Source organism: Protomyctophum parallelum (assembly GCF_964188405.1).
Source record: "Protomyctophum parallelum genome assembly, chromosome: 8".
Classification (NCBI taxonomy): Eukaryota; Metazoa; Chordata; class Actinopteri; order Myctophiformes; family Myctophidae; genus Protomyctophum; species Protomyctophum parallelum.
In genome coordinates this window covers 13465946-13481419 of record NC_139703.1, presented here as the reverse complement: position 1 = coordinate 13481419, position 15474 = coordinate 13465946, and the positions used below count along the sequence as shown (strand labels likewise).

General features: G+C 41.2%; 2 protein-coding genes across 2 annotated transcripts in view; both read right to left on the bottom strand.

Annotated features, from left to right (window-relative positions):
• Positions 1-3413: 3413 nt before the first annotated feature.
• Positions 3414-15474, bottom strand: part of LOC310863481 (cytochrome c oxidase subunit 6C-1-like) — a 47073-nt gene continuing 35012 nt past the window's right edge. The window contains exon 5 of the transcript XR_014569668.1: positions 3414-3889. The gene's annotated coding sequence lies outside the window, so the exon portion shown is untranslated. The remainder of the gene's footprint in view (positions 3890-15474) is intronic.
• Positions 7780-15474, bottom strand: part of LOC310863478 (serine/threonine-protein kinase 4-like) — a 37562-nt gene continuing 29867 nt past the window's right edge. Inside the window, exon 12 of the mRNA XM_083771841.1 lies at positions 7780-8767. Coding sequence (XP_083627967.1) covers positions 8609-8767 — 159 coding nt within the window. The 3' untranslated portion in view covers positions 7780-8608. The remainder of the gene's footprint in view (positions 8768-15474) is intronic.

Below are 15474 nucleotides of genomic sequence, written 5' to 3'. Positions count from 1 at the left end.
GTCAGTGTGTTTTCTCAGTTGGAATTTCAAACAGAATAACTCCTGACAGAATGGCGGCGTAACATAAATCAGTGGATGGAATTTATGTCGAAGCTGTTTGTTATTGAAGCTGTTTGAAGCGTTTTGTCATCTCTTTAAAAGATTTACATCTTCCTCCACCCAGACAAATGTTCCATAGTGTGTATTATTTACTAAGTGCCCTAAGTACCATGATTGGTAAATTGTCTACATAAACGGCAGGTGTTCTTGATAGAGACCAACATAATGTGACAACAATGAAGCGCTTTACCATTGTGACTGGTTTGGGGATGAAAATCGCTTCTGCACTTTGATTATGCCCATCTTGGGTTCAATGGGAGCACTTCCAGCCTGAATAATGTGAAACTAAATGGAAATTCAGGTTAGCCGAAGTATCAGGATGGTCTTTTGGAGGTTTGGCTGATTTTGTGTCACTGTTTAAATTGACCACATGCTGCATCAACGTACAACAGTTTTACTAATGACTTCGGGACTAACTATTGGCTCGTACTGTGAAGTGACTTGGATCAGTGCTGGTGACCTAACAACGAGGATTATGACGTAATTACTTTGGCTTATGGAGTGGAACTAAGCTGAAATGAACTGAGTAGAACTGAAAAACTAAAAAGAGAAATATGTAACGTTCATTTCTGAGTGTTTAAGGGCAATATATGGTTGGCAGTACGTGGCACGGTGGTTAGCACTGTTGCCTCATCATAACAAGGTTGTGTGTTTGAACCCAACTGGGCCCTTTCTGTGTGGAGTGTGCATGTTCTCCCTGTATTCACAGGGCTTAATCTCCTCCAAACACCAAAAGGCATGCATATTAGTCTTACCAGTGCCCTTGAGCAAGGCATAGGCGTCGGCTGGAGGAGCTGCTCAGTGTCTTCCCACTGCACCTGATAGAAAGGATGGATCAAAGGAAGATGGTGAATGTACTCCCCACAGTGATCAATAAAGAATATATACCGTAACTTACATGAAGAATAAAGACTACCTGTTCTGAAGGATATTTGGGTTGGGATGTTAGGGGTAGGCAGCAATTAAGGCTGGTAGACACTGGAAACATTGAGCATTGTGCTGTTTATTTTCTTAATTTAGCCGTACAAACGTACAAACCAGATGACCTGGAACCTGTGTACCTGTAATATGTTTGGGACACAGACAACCTTCCTCTATGCATGAATTATGGTAGAGGATGATACAAGATTTCCAACACAGCTGTCTATAAACATTAATTTCTTTGCACACCTGAGTAATGTTGCTGACTTGTGCCTTTAAGAAGACTGCTGTAAAAAATGGTATCACCCTTAACGGTTCAATTCGAATTTGTTTGATTTTACAGTGTAGGTATACTGGGTAAAATCCACAATGGGAACAATCCTACATAGGCCTATATACGGTCCCATAAAGTACTTGCAATTACATTCCCATATCTCCTAATTAACTTGTTGAACGATTTAGATATGAATTCTAATACTGGATAGGGGAGGAATGCACACAACTTGGAGAGGTGAAAATACAAGAATCAATGATTTAAGTTTAATGTAAAATCTTACATTAAACGATTAGATGTTCTAAATTCACAATTATAAAAGCGACACAATGAAAATAAATCTTGCATTTATAGGATGGATGTAAGGGACCTGGAACATCTGTTCACCATGGCAGACATTGTAGTGCAGGGGTTCTCAAAGTGGTGTCCGAGGACACCCCCAGAGAGTGTTCCAGGGGTTAATATACTATTGCGTCAAAATACGTTTAACTACTTTAACCCTACACTATACATTTGCTTAGCCCATTCTGGACGGGAACCCCTTTTGGTGTTTTAAGTATCATGTTCTACTTTAGCTGTTGAAAAATAGCAGTTTTTTAGAAAGCTTTCAGGATTTAGAAGACATTTTGTAGAATGTAGTGTCAGGTCTAAATGGGTTAGACACAACGTGTCACATCGTGCCAATGTCTGGTTGTATCTATTTTCAAAAACAAATCTTGATTTATTTTCGGAATTTGGAATATTTTTGAATTGACAACACAAATGTATGGGGATCCTGGCACAAAATAATGTATAGATCGGAGTCAGTGGCCAAATACATACAATTATTGATTTGGGGGTTCTTGACATGAAACCGTTTGAGAACCACTGGTGATGGTGTAATGCATTCACTATGGCAGACATAACAAATATTGATTGTCTTCACGGCCACAGCCACTTTGACTGGAACTGTTTCAGACAGCATCACTTCCTTAGATTTAGATCCAGTCACTATTGATTCCATCATTCAAAGTACAAGGTAAAGGTAATACTGATTGTCAATAAAATCCGGAGCCAGTTCTACTGCTAGACTGAGCATGAAAACTTTGATTGATTGAATACTTTATTGTTAGTCAGAAATGTAAACAGCGCTTGGTACAGTAAGACATTAGGGCTAAAAGCATAATCACAAAAACAATTGTGGTCCTATACTGTACTAGAGTATGTTGTTTTTCATGGTTTTTGACGATTAAAAAATCATGGAAAAACGACACTAGTTCGTCGACATCCACATTAAATTCAACATCACGTTTCTGAATACTTTCTTTAATGCATCATGTCTTCAAGGTTCAAGGTTTGCATCTGTGTGATGGTTAAAACAATATTGAACCAATGAAAAGTAATAAAAAGAGCTTCGGACAAAACCTCTCAACTCCATTGGACCCTCAAACTGTCTGCTAAAACAGCTAACTCCACCTTATCTCCCCCTCACAGTCACAACACTAACTTTGATGAGGCAGTATTGCTTTGTTTTCAACAAAATGCACATTTTAATTTATCTGAAAAATGAACATTTTGAAGTTAGGTGGTTTTTTCCCGACAGCAGAGATATGTTGAATGTCATAATGTGGTAACATTATGATTTATGAGTTGCAGTGGTTACTCTTTAGAATCTCAAACTTACACACACACACACACACACACACACACACACACACACACACACACACACACACACACACACTTGTATAGCTTGAAATGAACACCAGACCCTGCACAGTCAAGGAGAGAGAGATCAGATTTGTAGACGGATAAAAAATTCAGTGCCATTTTGGCACACAGAGAAAATACTGAGATGGGAACACGGTAGCTGGGAACAGATTACGCTAAACAATGGTAATTGAAATGTAATAAAGATAACGAGCTGTTGGTTTTCTCCCACCGTTTAAGATTTGTAAACAGTGTAGACTATCATTATCCTCATGCTGGTCTTCTGTTTGGGATGTCTGTCCACCTGATAACCAGAATGGATGTGCATGCTTTACATTTATTTATTTTAAATATTCATACTAAATGTAAGGTGGTAAAGTGCCTTGCATGCAGACGTGGACCGAGGGGACAATAAAGAACACAAAACATATCCCTTAAAATGTTTTATTAATTAGAAAAGGAAAAATAGAAAAAGCACAAATGAAACGGCAGTGATTAAAAATGTACCCATAACTTACAGTTTACTTTTAAAGGCATGGAGACATATTTAACAACCATTTTTTGTAGGAATTAACAGTAGATTTATCAGAGCCAGCAGCTGTAGGAACAGTTACCAATAGATATACAGAGTGCACAAAGCAAAGAAGAAAATGTCTACCAGTTTGAAAAAGGAAACAATGTTTAAGTGGCCTGAAGGCTTTACAGCATCCTTTACCCTCCTAGTCCTCTGCACGACTGAAGGGTCTTTAACGTGAAATCATTGGGTAATTTCCATTTTTTAACAAATAAATCTAAGTAAACAAACATGCCAAAAATGCTCAATAGTCCTCACAGGACTGTTTTGTAGAGTTCTGTCTGACCTTTTGTGACCTTGTCCTGAATGTTTTTTTTTTTTTAACAATAAAATCAGATTATTACATCGCACATGTTGTGATGATGCGACACTTTGTGAGTCTGTAGACCTCCTAAGGCTCCTATTTTTGCACAAAAAAGCAGAAAAGAAAGAAAGAAAAAAAAAAGAGTAAAGTGTCTGTCTGTAGGGTTTTTAAATATTGAAACAATGAAAAGTATTATTAACAAGAGCTTAAATAATGAGTAAATAATGACATTGGATCCATGAGAACAGGTTATTATTTTCTCCTCCATTTCCTGAAAAATATAGGCTAACCGTTGCAGACAGAAGATGCAGGAGTACTGTATGAAGTCCTGTCTGAAGAAGTGGAAGGCAGAAAGCACATACCCATTAAAGCTTTTTTAAAGTGGACAAAGGGATGACAGAGCTGTTTCTATATATATGGCTCAGGATAAACTGTTCTCCAGTGATTGCTACTTAATCAAATAACATCTGACTCATCGTTCAAAAGTACCAGCATGGTGGCCTTGCCAGCAACAAAAAGCTCACTCATGACTTCCAAAAGTCAAAAATCCAATCCCAACTCCAACATAAATACATCAGCATTATTTTTTCAATGACTGCGTGGTAACCTCTGTCGGTATCATACAAAAATAAATCAACAAGAATCAATCACAGCAAAAATCAATCACTGCTACAAGAATTAGGCAAAAGGAAAAAAAAGGAACGTAGAATCTTCAGTGTTAATTGAACTCTGCTGATGTACAAGTCCATTTGTACAGTAGTTAAATTAACCATTTTTTAACAGTGTAGTACTACATCCAATGCTGACAAAATTAAGGCAGTATAGAAGCATTCCCTTTTGCTTTGCTCCAACCGTTCCAGAGAACTCAATCGATGCCAGTCACAGTCGGTTCACACAGGCCGACTAGAAAAAGAAGCCCTCCTTTTCTCCAGTCATTCCATAAAGATGACAGTGTCATTTCTAATGGTGAAAAGGCCATACTCCAAACACTCCATGACGACCAACTATTGTGCTTACAACTCCTCCTTACACCATACAGGAATGTACTGTAAAGTCTGGAAATTCGTCCTCTAGTAAGGTCTCCAACCAAACATGTGCTTATTATCATAACTTATACACCTCTATATATAAATGATTCCCTTAATATCTACAGCAATTAGCAACACACACACACACACACACACACACACACACACACACACACACACACACACACACACACACACACACACACACACACACACACACACACACACACACACACACACACACACACACACACACACACACACACACACACACCTGAGGAGTTTGGTATGACCTGAGAGGGTACAGTAGCTTCACCTGCTCTCGCAAAAACATCCTTGGAATAGAAAGCAACCATGCATGTTCAGTCTCTGCACTGACTGACTGAACCAACCTGTGTAACTAAATCTAGTACAAAGTACAAAAATAAACTGTCCTTTTACAAATGTGCTGGACGTGTACAAAAAAAAGAAAAGAGAAAAATTCTTCAAGCGTATAAAGAATTTCTGCCCGTCGCTGTCGGGCAGAAAGCTTGTAACTCCATATTTATTTTCTTTTTTTGGTGGCAAACATGCCACCAAAAATAGCCAGTTAAATAAAAGTTTAAAATAATTTAAAAAAGTAAAAGTTTTGGACATACAAGGTTTTGACCCGACAGCAACGATGTAAGGGGCCAAACGGCTCCATGGGATGTCTGAAGCCAAGTTGCGACAGACCTAGATTCATATTTAATAGTCATTTATTGAACTGCTTGTAAGCGATTGCTTTAGCCTGCCAGTGAATTGCAGAACCTCCTTGTGGAATAACTAATAAGAATAATTGGACCCAGGTCTTGAGGTCTATGAACAGATGTTTTGTTTGGGGGGGGGGGGGGGGGAGTACACGGCAAAATTGGAAAACCGAAGGCAAATCATATTAATAAAGTCCCTCAACATCTGCAACATCTTAGTTTTTTTGCTCTCAATACCTGAACCTCATATATCAAACCACAGCATTCAAAAGACACAAGATGTAATGTGACACATTATTTGAATTGTCATAATGTAGGCCAATTATGACAGTATTCCCTTTAATCAGCCTAAAGTCCTTAAGTTAGTGATGTGGTGGCAGTGGATTGCCCTGTAAGCAGAAATGATTAAATACATCCCCCATGTTCATTTGAAGTTAAAACCAGTATTTAAACATCAAGAAAAGGCCTGATTTTTAAGTCCCCCTTGTGGTGTTGAGTGATGGCTGATTGAAGCAGTCCGAGCTGGGTGCGACTGCACATCCGTTGTGCATGGATGCACCCCCAGGATGAATCCGTCATCCACACACCACACTAAGCAGAGAGCCTGTCATTAGCGCATGTCCTCTGGTTGGTTGGTAACATCTTGCCTCTGCTGGTGGCAATGTATTTTAGAGAAAGGTTTGAGAGCCACTGCTGTTAGTCTAGAGAGAGTGGCTACATCTGGGTGATCCGCAAGAAGAGAAACCTAAGCTAAGGAACAGACTGGGTCCAACTGGCCCAGGTATGTGAACTGTGCTAGTAAAGACCCAGAACAGAACCCGATAGCGTTCCGTTCCAGCATCGAAGACGGGGTCTTGTATAGCTTTTATCCTCCTGTGGTTGAGGTGCAAGAACTTCTAGTCTGGTATGGACTATATGGAGGCAAACATGCCACCAAAGACCTGAGAATCCTATTTAACAAGCTGAGGTACAATACAAGCTACAGGAAGCATCATCTCATCTCATGTCTACGTCCATAAACACATTTACTGCTTCTGTGTTTCAGTTTGATAATGAGGCTACACATAATTGTCTCCACCAGGCCAAAGGCATTCTATCCTCAGAGATGCTATGAGTGATCTGGATCTGCACTTCCTCAACAAAATGAAGAAAATTGTTGCAAAAAACTAAACAAAAAAACATCCTCCTAAACATTTTGCCAAACATCACACACTCCTATCCTCCTATTTTAGCCATTTGAAAACAGCCGATTTAAAGCTCATCATGCAACGAGCGTCTAAATCGGCTATAAAAATGGTTTTAAATATGTGAAATATTTTGGGAACATATTAACAACGCAAATCCTTTAACGCAAATAAAAAAATTATGTGATTTCTTTTTTTAAATAAAGTAGAGGGTGACAAGATGTTACAAGCCAGAGCAGATGGCCATGTTATGATGACAGAGGCTCTCTCCTGAGTTTGTGTCCGATTAGTTTGGGATTAAGGCCAGGTGTGATTTCTTAAATCAGCCATCACACACACACCCCCCACAACATGCAATGTGGTTCCTGTAACTGTCAAACTGTACTGTTGGCCTGTACTGTCCTGTACTGTACTGTACTGGGGACGGTGGAGAGACACACAGTTCCACCAGGGGAGCCTTCATCGGTACTGTAGCTTCCACAGTTCCCTGTTGAACAGGCGGCCCAAGCAGTAGGGGTTGCTTGTGCAGCGACAAGGACACAATACTATGCCAGCTTCCCATCCACCAACCTGAGATCAGATTCATATGAGGTTTCCACTGGACACACACTGGTCTGATTAACCCATTCTGACCTGAGATCAGATTGTAAAAATGTCAGTCGTTCTTCGATTTTTCAAAAATAGCAGACCTACAAGCTCGTAGCGCGCCACTCGGTGGCGCGCTATGAGCTTGTAGATCTGCTATTTTTCAATAGCTAAAGCATAACATGATGCCAACACCAAAATGGGTGCCCGGTCAGAATGGGTTAAAAACAACTTTGTTCGATACCACAACTATAAAGATCTCTGTTTATCATTTTAATTTGAAATCCCCCCCGCCCCCCGCAAAATAAGGTGGATGACTATATTTTCCCCACACTTTGTTTTTTGCGTAATTCCAAAACCTTAACTAAACGATTACCAGATTAATTTTACATCCCCTTTCCAGACCCTGCATTGGAATGAGAATGAAGATTAAGCACCAAAAAAGTACCAAAGAGTTTGCAACAGAATGTAAAAAGACATTTGTACCACAATAACAAGATAATAAATACTTAAGTCTAATTTATGCCCCGCCGCATGCCGAGAACGACCGACATTGTTGGACGAAGTATGACTCAGGTTTTCAAGGTCTGAATTGACCTTTCACAAACAGCACCATAGCAAGTGTGCAAGCTTGGCAGAAAACAGTAAGCCTGGTAAAATAAGGAGCAATAAGAAAAATAATATTTTGTTTTTAGGTGGGGGAGATTACTCTCCAACTTGTTCTTGAAGTCTCCAGCTATGTGAAGAGCAGTGTGGACAGCTTGACTTCAAACTGAAGCTATAGATTCCAGCAGTGAAGTCATATTCAGAAGACACACGATAATTTACTACTAGTTCTTGAAGCTTTAAGAGTTCAAAGTTCTAGCTGACAGTCCCTTTGTGGAAACCGTCACAAGACCTGACGTTGTGGCTTACAGAATAAGAACATTATAATGTCAACATTTAATGGAGTCGTGGTTGTGTGGCTGATATTTGAGACGTAAATCCAATCTCCTGAACCAGTGCAACATACCTGTGAACTATTCTTGTACGGAACAAAACAACCAAAAAAAAAACGTATGTAAATGTATGTATATAAAATAAAATCTTGTGTTCAAGGACGACTTGTCCCAAAATGTCCTGGTCATACTGTAGAGAAGCGTGCATTGAACCAAGAACCTCCGTGATGCCAGACATTGTGAAGATGTTACGGTATCATCTCCACGGGCCCGTCCGGCAGCCCTCAGAAGTTCTGCTGGCGCCGTTTCTTGGCTTGGATGGCGTCCAGGATGGGCTGCCTCTTGGCTTGGTAGCGCTGGCGGATCTCCTCGATCTCCTGCTCCATCTGGGGGTCCAAAGAGCCCAGCCGCAAGCGCAGCTCCTCCACCGTCCACGAACGCATCTGAACACACAACACACATGTCAATCAGTGTTCATTCAGCGCAGCTCCTCCACCGTCCACGAACGCATCTGAACACACAACACACACGTCAATCAGTGTTCATTCAGCGCAGCTCCTCCACCGTCCACGAACGCATCTGAACACACAACACACACGTCAATCAGTGCAGCTCCTCCACCGTCCACGAACGCATCTGAACACACAACACACACGTCAATCAGTGTTCATTCAGCGCAGCTCCTCCACCGTCCACGAACGCATCTGAACACACAACACACACGTCAATCAGTGTTCATTCAGCGCAGCTCCTCCACCGTCCACGAACGCATCTGAACACACAACACACACGTCAATCAGTGTTCATTCAGCGCAGCTCCTCCACCGTCCACGAACGCATCTGAACACACAACACACACGTCAATCAGTGTTCATTCAGCGCAGCTCCTCCACCGTCCACGAACGCATCTGAACACACAACACACACGTCAATCAGTGTTCATTCAGCGCAGCTCCTCCACCGTCCACGAACGCATCTGAACACACAACACACGTCAATCAGTGTTCATATTTTAGTCATCTGAAAAGTTTTAGTTAACATAAGTTTTAGTTAACATAAGATTTTAGTCAACTAAATCTACAGTTTATTTTGGCGGGCCTTGATGTTGTCATAATGGCTGATTTTACACTTGGTTGCATGCTGAAACTACAGGATCACAACTGTACCTACCAAACTTACTTGGATCACACTACTACAGTGTCACACAAAAGCATCAAAAGCAGCAGATCTGCAAGCTCCAAACGTGATGCGAAGCGACATGTTGTGACTGTGAGCTTGTAGCCACATTAAATCTTTAACAAAATCCTAATATATCTCAGTATTGACAGCAGTTACTAAACAAATAAGTAATTATATCTGACTATTGACAGTATATACTAAAAGCAAGTACTACAAGTGCATCAATGTTGCAACCCTGAGAGAGAACCTGATGCCCTCATCAATGGCCACATAAGACAGAATACCTGCCTGCCTCTTGGACTCAGATAACTACAAGGGATCTATTCTGGGCGGTTATCTCCTGGCATCCGTTCAATGTGGTGTCTCTACGTCCAAGGCCTGATAGGGACACAGGGCCTGTGTTCGTCTTGTCCCGTGGGGACCTCCCCCTCCACTCAGCTCTTACCAGCAGCACTCTACTCCGCTGCTATTTATTACTCACAATCAATGGAGCTAAAATAACACAGAATATCGTTGCCGTCGGGCGGAAACCTCCTATGTTCAAAAACTGTTGCTTTTCAGGAGATGGAAAAAAGAAACGGTGTCCCAATGTACGTAGTCGTAATTATTTTTTGTCACAAGCGCTCGTTAATACTATATCGATTGAATATTTATAAAACCCACAGACACACTTAATCAACAAAATAGCCAATGCTAAAATCTAAAATTACCGGTTTTAATGCATTAAGAAAGAAATATCATAAAAAGTTGAAATATGTAGATACAAGGTTTCTACCCGACAGCGAAGATATCTCCCTCCCTGGACAGATCACTTACTCTATGTGCGTCTGACCACACCACAAGTCAAGCTGTTAATGATACTTTATAATAGGATAAAACATTTACATTTGTCCTGGGATCATGACGTTAGTTTAATGTAGCCCAGAGATGGCTGTGACAAGCACCCCCAAATATTATATACATGTATATGGCTGTGGACCCCACATACCCGTTCCATAGCTAGCTTGATCTGGGGAATTTCTTTGTAGAGTTTGTTCTCCCACACCAAAAGGCATGTTAGGTACATACTGCTGCCAGTGGCCTTGACCACAGACACTGACCTTAGAGCAGTTTGCCCCCCTGGTACTGCTCAGTGGCTGTCTGAAACTCGGAATCACACTGCTAAGAAGGGTTGAGACGAATGGTTCCCTCGCAAAGTGGATAGGCAAGGGAATATATTCAGTGTGCGGACTGCGGACTCATTTCTGCCTTGTACTGAGGTTAGCCTTTGTTCAGAACCTGCCTTTGATTTGTGCGTGACCGCCACTGATCTTCATTGAATGTAATGTATTTATTACAAATGATAGATCATCATTTTTGATAAGCATTATACATGCTTATCATACAATACAATTGTACACATATTATTGTAATTGTACAGCAGACCTTGGGGTCGATTTAGGACTTCTATTTTACTTACTTCTATATTACTAATCTAATTACAGTATTATGATCTGTGGGCGTGTAGTATGTCATATTGCAATTTTGGGCATGTTAAGAAGCGCTTTTGACACCCCGCGGAGTGCGCAAAACGGCCTTGAATTAGTCATGGGTGTGTTTAAGGCGTGTTTGAGACGTACCCAATCAACATGTCCGTACTATTCTCTTTACCAGTCAGCTGATGTCACATACGGAATGCGCACTTTGGGGATCGTGGTAGTACATTTCTTCAGGCTGGCACCATAGAAGACATGACATGCCTTTGTCACATTTGGGTTAATTATTCCTATTGCACTGCATGCTGTCACCTTTATGCCTCAAAAGAACAGACCCACCTTTCAGATCGGAATGGAACTGCGTGATAGCAGCATATTTGCAAATTGTGAAATCCATGCGTAATGTTCCCAGAATCGTCTAACCCGTTCGTTTGATATTGTTTAATTCGATAACGATAGAACCATGTACCATACAGCGAATGAAAGCAAGATTCCTAAGGAATATGGAGATTTTTACATTTAATAAAACGGTTGAGAAATGAGAGAACCATGAGTGTTTATAGGCTAATATCAACGTTTTTTATGAAAGACAAACATGCTGTGAACTTGAAGAGCTCAATCACCATCCCGACACGGAAGAAATATAGCCTAGTGCATGCATGTATATGCACTGTTGCACTTGCACACAGTAGCCTACACACGCTCTTTATTTGTTTCTATTGAAGAAAAAAAACAGTCAAATAACGTTTATTATATTTTATTTAATTCAAATCACGAGGAAGGAATGAGTTGAATGCGTGCTGCGTAATGCTGTGGCCCCGATGGTATGGTCTTCGCTGAGTTCGCTCGTAGCATTTTATTTAAGAAGACTTGAATCGGGTGTGATACAGCGTATGAAAGCAAAGTTCCCAAGGATTATGGAGATGTTTTTATTTATTTTTAAGGTTGAGAAATGAAAGAATTATGGCCGTTTCTAATCTCAACATTTTTACCAAAGAGCCTCTCTCTTTGCCGCAGCGGAGAGCAGCCATGTTGCCATGTCCCGCATAGAAACAACTAAATAGGTCTATAAAGATAATCCCAAAAGAAGCGCATATAACAGGGGTCTGTAACCTATTTTAAATGAAGTGCCATGTTTTTATTTTCTAAATAGTGAGTCTGCCATATCCAGATTAATTTGAATGACACCACATTAAAATAAAAAAACATATTTTGATTGTCCACAAATATAAAGTTCTTCCTTCTTTTTAAATATGTTCTTGCACATTGTTATACTGATCATTATATATCCCCCTGCAGTCAGAGTTCATAGTTTTAATGAATGAATGTGATGCATTGTGAGCTGGTATAGATCTGCTATTTTCAAAAGTAATCATTTTATTTAATTTTTGGATTAGCCGTCCTTAGTTGGGCAAATGCATTCATCTGGGGATCCTTGACATGGGAATGTGCTGTGTGAGGATCACTGGTTTAAACAACATTAGGAGAAAAGCCCAAATAACCACTTTAGAAACAAGAAAAGCATGCACAGAAAGCAACTTTACAGAAAAATAAGCCGCTTATAATAAACAGACATGGCAACACTCTAGCAGCCTCTCAGAGCCGCTCAAGTGTCAAATCAAACAGTGCTTTTTGCGTTTATGAGGTGGTCAGACCCACGTCTAATCGTTATGCGCTGAGTGTCTTTAGGTCAAGGGGCTTAATAGCAAATTGCGCAAAGCGAAAATAATTAACATATGGACACTCCCACAATGCTAAAATATTCAGCAACGCGGTAAGCCATAATGTGTGTGCGTTCAACACGGCCGAGTGCGTTCAACACGGGCCGATATGCCTTTCATAATACGAATGTGCGCAGAGCGAGGCCAATTTATGTATTTCCATTGGTAAAACGCACCTTCAAAATCGACCTGCTTAAGTCCACAAACTGTGGATTGTGACCGTATGATAAAACCGCTCTAAAAGGCTCTGGAACTGGATCCAAATGTGATGGATTCGATTCCCATTCCTCAATATTGGATCTGGTTCCTCCGGTTCCGGATCTCAGCCCTACTGCTCAGAATAGTTAGGACGGTTTAAATGCAGACTGTTCCCCCACAGGGCAACAACCTTGAGAGGTTGCCGACCTCTTTTCCCTCCCTCCCTCCGTCCCTTGTGGGCAGCCGCGGTGCTGCAGGAACAGGCTGCTGCACGTCTCATCTCATCTTTATTTTAAAATCACACAGCGGCCCGGGATTTCTTTTCTTTCATTTTAGTTCATTCCTAGTTGGATGACCCCTTAAGCAAATTGTTTCTTATTTAATTTCATAGTAGTTGTTCAATGTGGGTTGGAGAGAAATGTATATTGACGTGATGATTTCTGACCATTACAAATGTGTCATGGGTGCATGTATCTGGATGTTTTTGCAAGGAAGCATGCTGTCAGGAGAGGATGCTAAGACTATTTTAAGACATCCGGGTGGCCTCAAGGTGTGTTGAAAGGTAAAGAAAAAGTCCATCTCATGCATGCATTATTTAAAAAGACATGAGAGAAAATATCAAAACATACATCCATTTGACCAGACTGAAACTGCCTAGACTTAATGGAAAGGACAGGGAGCCATGGCTGGAATGTTAAGAAACCTTTCAATCACAAATGGCCTGTACACCCACACATGATGGTTTGGGGCCACTGCACTACACATTACATTGAATCCATATGAGTTTACCACCAGTAAGACGCCTGAGGGCGAGAAGCGACCTCACCCTTTTAGGGTGACAGTAGACTGCTGGGCGAGCACGGGCGCTTTGGAATGGGGAACCAGATCAACATATGGAATGAATTCTGTACTGGCCATATATGGAGTGTGTCTTGAGTGTACAGGGTTTGATTTACAATTTAGGCATTTAGCAGATGCCAGAACAGGTCAGCTCCATATAAGATCTAAGGGTGGCAGCGGGGGCAGTGTCTTGAGTGTACAGCGTTATTGAGGGCCCAGGTAGGGCCAGGCCTTAATTTTCAGGCCTGTTGAGAACTCTAGTTTTCGCCGGCTGCCGGGCGCGGATGCACTAATATATTAATAACAGGCATCAGTCAAAAGGGAGACATCGAAGAGGAAGGATCAACAAATGGAATGTCAGAACAGGTCAGCTCCATATATGGAGATCTAAGGGTTTAAGGTCGGATGTAGAGTTGCTGGCCAATATTGATGACATATTGACATTAGGGATCTCCATATATGGGCTTAATATTGATGACATCAGGGATCTCCATCCCTGATATACACTGTATGGTCAGGCCTGGTGGTGACTAACGAACTAACTGGCTGACAGGAAATGCACGTTTTCATAGTAAATGCGAGCTGCGGTCACAATAGTTACCCATCATTTCCCCATATAGCAGCAGTAATCCACAGCTGGGGTAGTGTGGTGGTGTTTATCTGCAGAAACACATTCCCCTCTAGCTGTATTGGTGTTTGTTTTGGTAGACGGGGATGTTTTTGGGATACCAAAACAGTGGAAACACCAAAACACAGTGAGAGGCCAGTGCGTTTCTTCAACCACACTACTCCCGTGGCTGATGGGTGACATAAGAAAAGGGTGGGAGGGAGAGAGATAAAACGAACATGCAACACAAAAGAATAAATGGAAGTGAATGGAAGCATGTTGAAGGGCAGAGCAGAGTGCTGCAGTGGCTGTCCGTGACCACAGGTCATGTATAACGTTCATGTATAATGCACATGTGTGCTCTCTCTCTCTCTCCCTCCACATGTTGTTACCGTCCAGCTACCATCACACAAACAACATTATGAAGACTCACATAGGACTGGATAAAAGACTATGGGCTACTTTACTTCTTGGCTGCCATCAGGCATATGAACAAGCACTGAATAAATATAGTACACTGCCTGGACTGTATAGTACGGCCACTTATTATATTATCCATTATAATATGTTTGTTGATATATACAAAAACGTATTACAAAAACCTTGCTTCTCGATTATTTGGTCATACAAGTCGGTTATTTGGGTTCTAAACATCGGTTTCAATGTATTTTCGATTCATTGCCCAGCCTGACCTTAAGACAGTAAATGATTGTGTCGATACATGAGGGAACACGAACAGAGTTACACCACCACCACCACCACCACAGAGAGGGTTTTATGTTGCACACTGGCTGTGTTTATGCCGTCAACATAATATTGCCCTGATAACAGAAATGTCTAAAATTAGAGGCCGCTCCTTGCCTCCGTCAGCACAGAGCTGTCAACAAGACGCTTCAAAGTAGCCTAATATAAAACTCCGACAGAAGTCTAATGGAATGCACGCGTACCAAAACATTGGATCCATTTAATGCTGAGCTAGTGTAGGGGTTCTCAACCTGTGGGTCCCGACCCCTCAGGGGGGTCCCGAAATCATATGGGGGGGTCCCCAGATTATTTTTGCAACTGAATGGCTGGAACATGGAAATTAAGAGTTTACATAGTACCATTATCTGATTCTGAACCAGGGACCC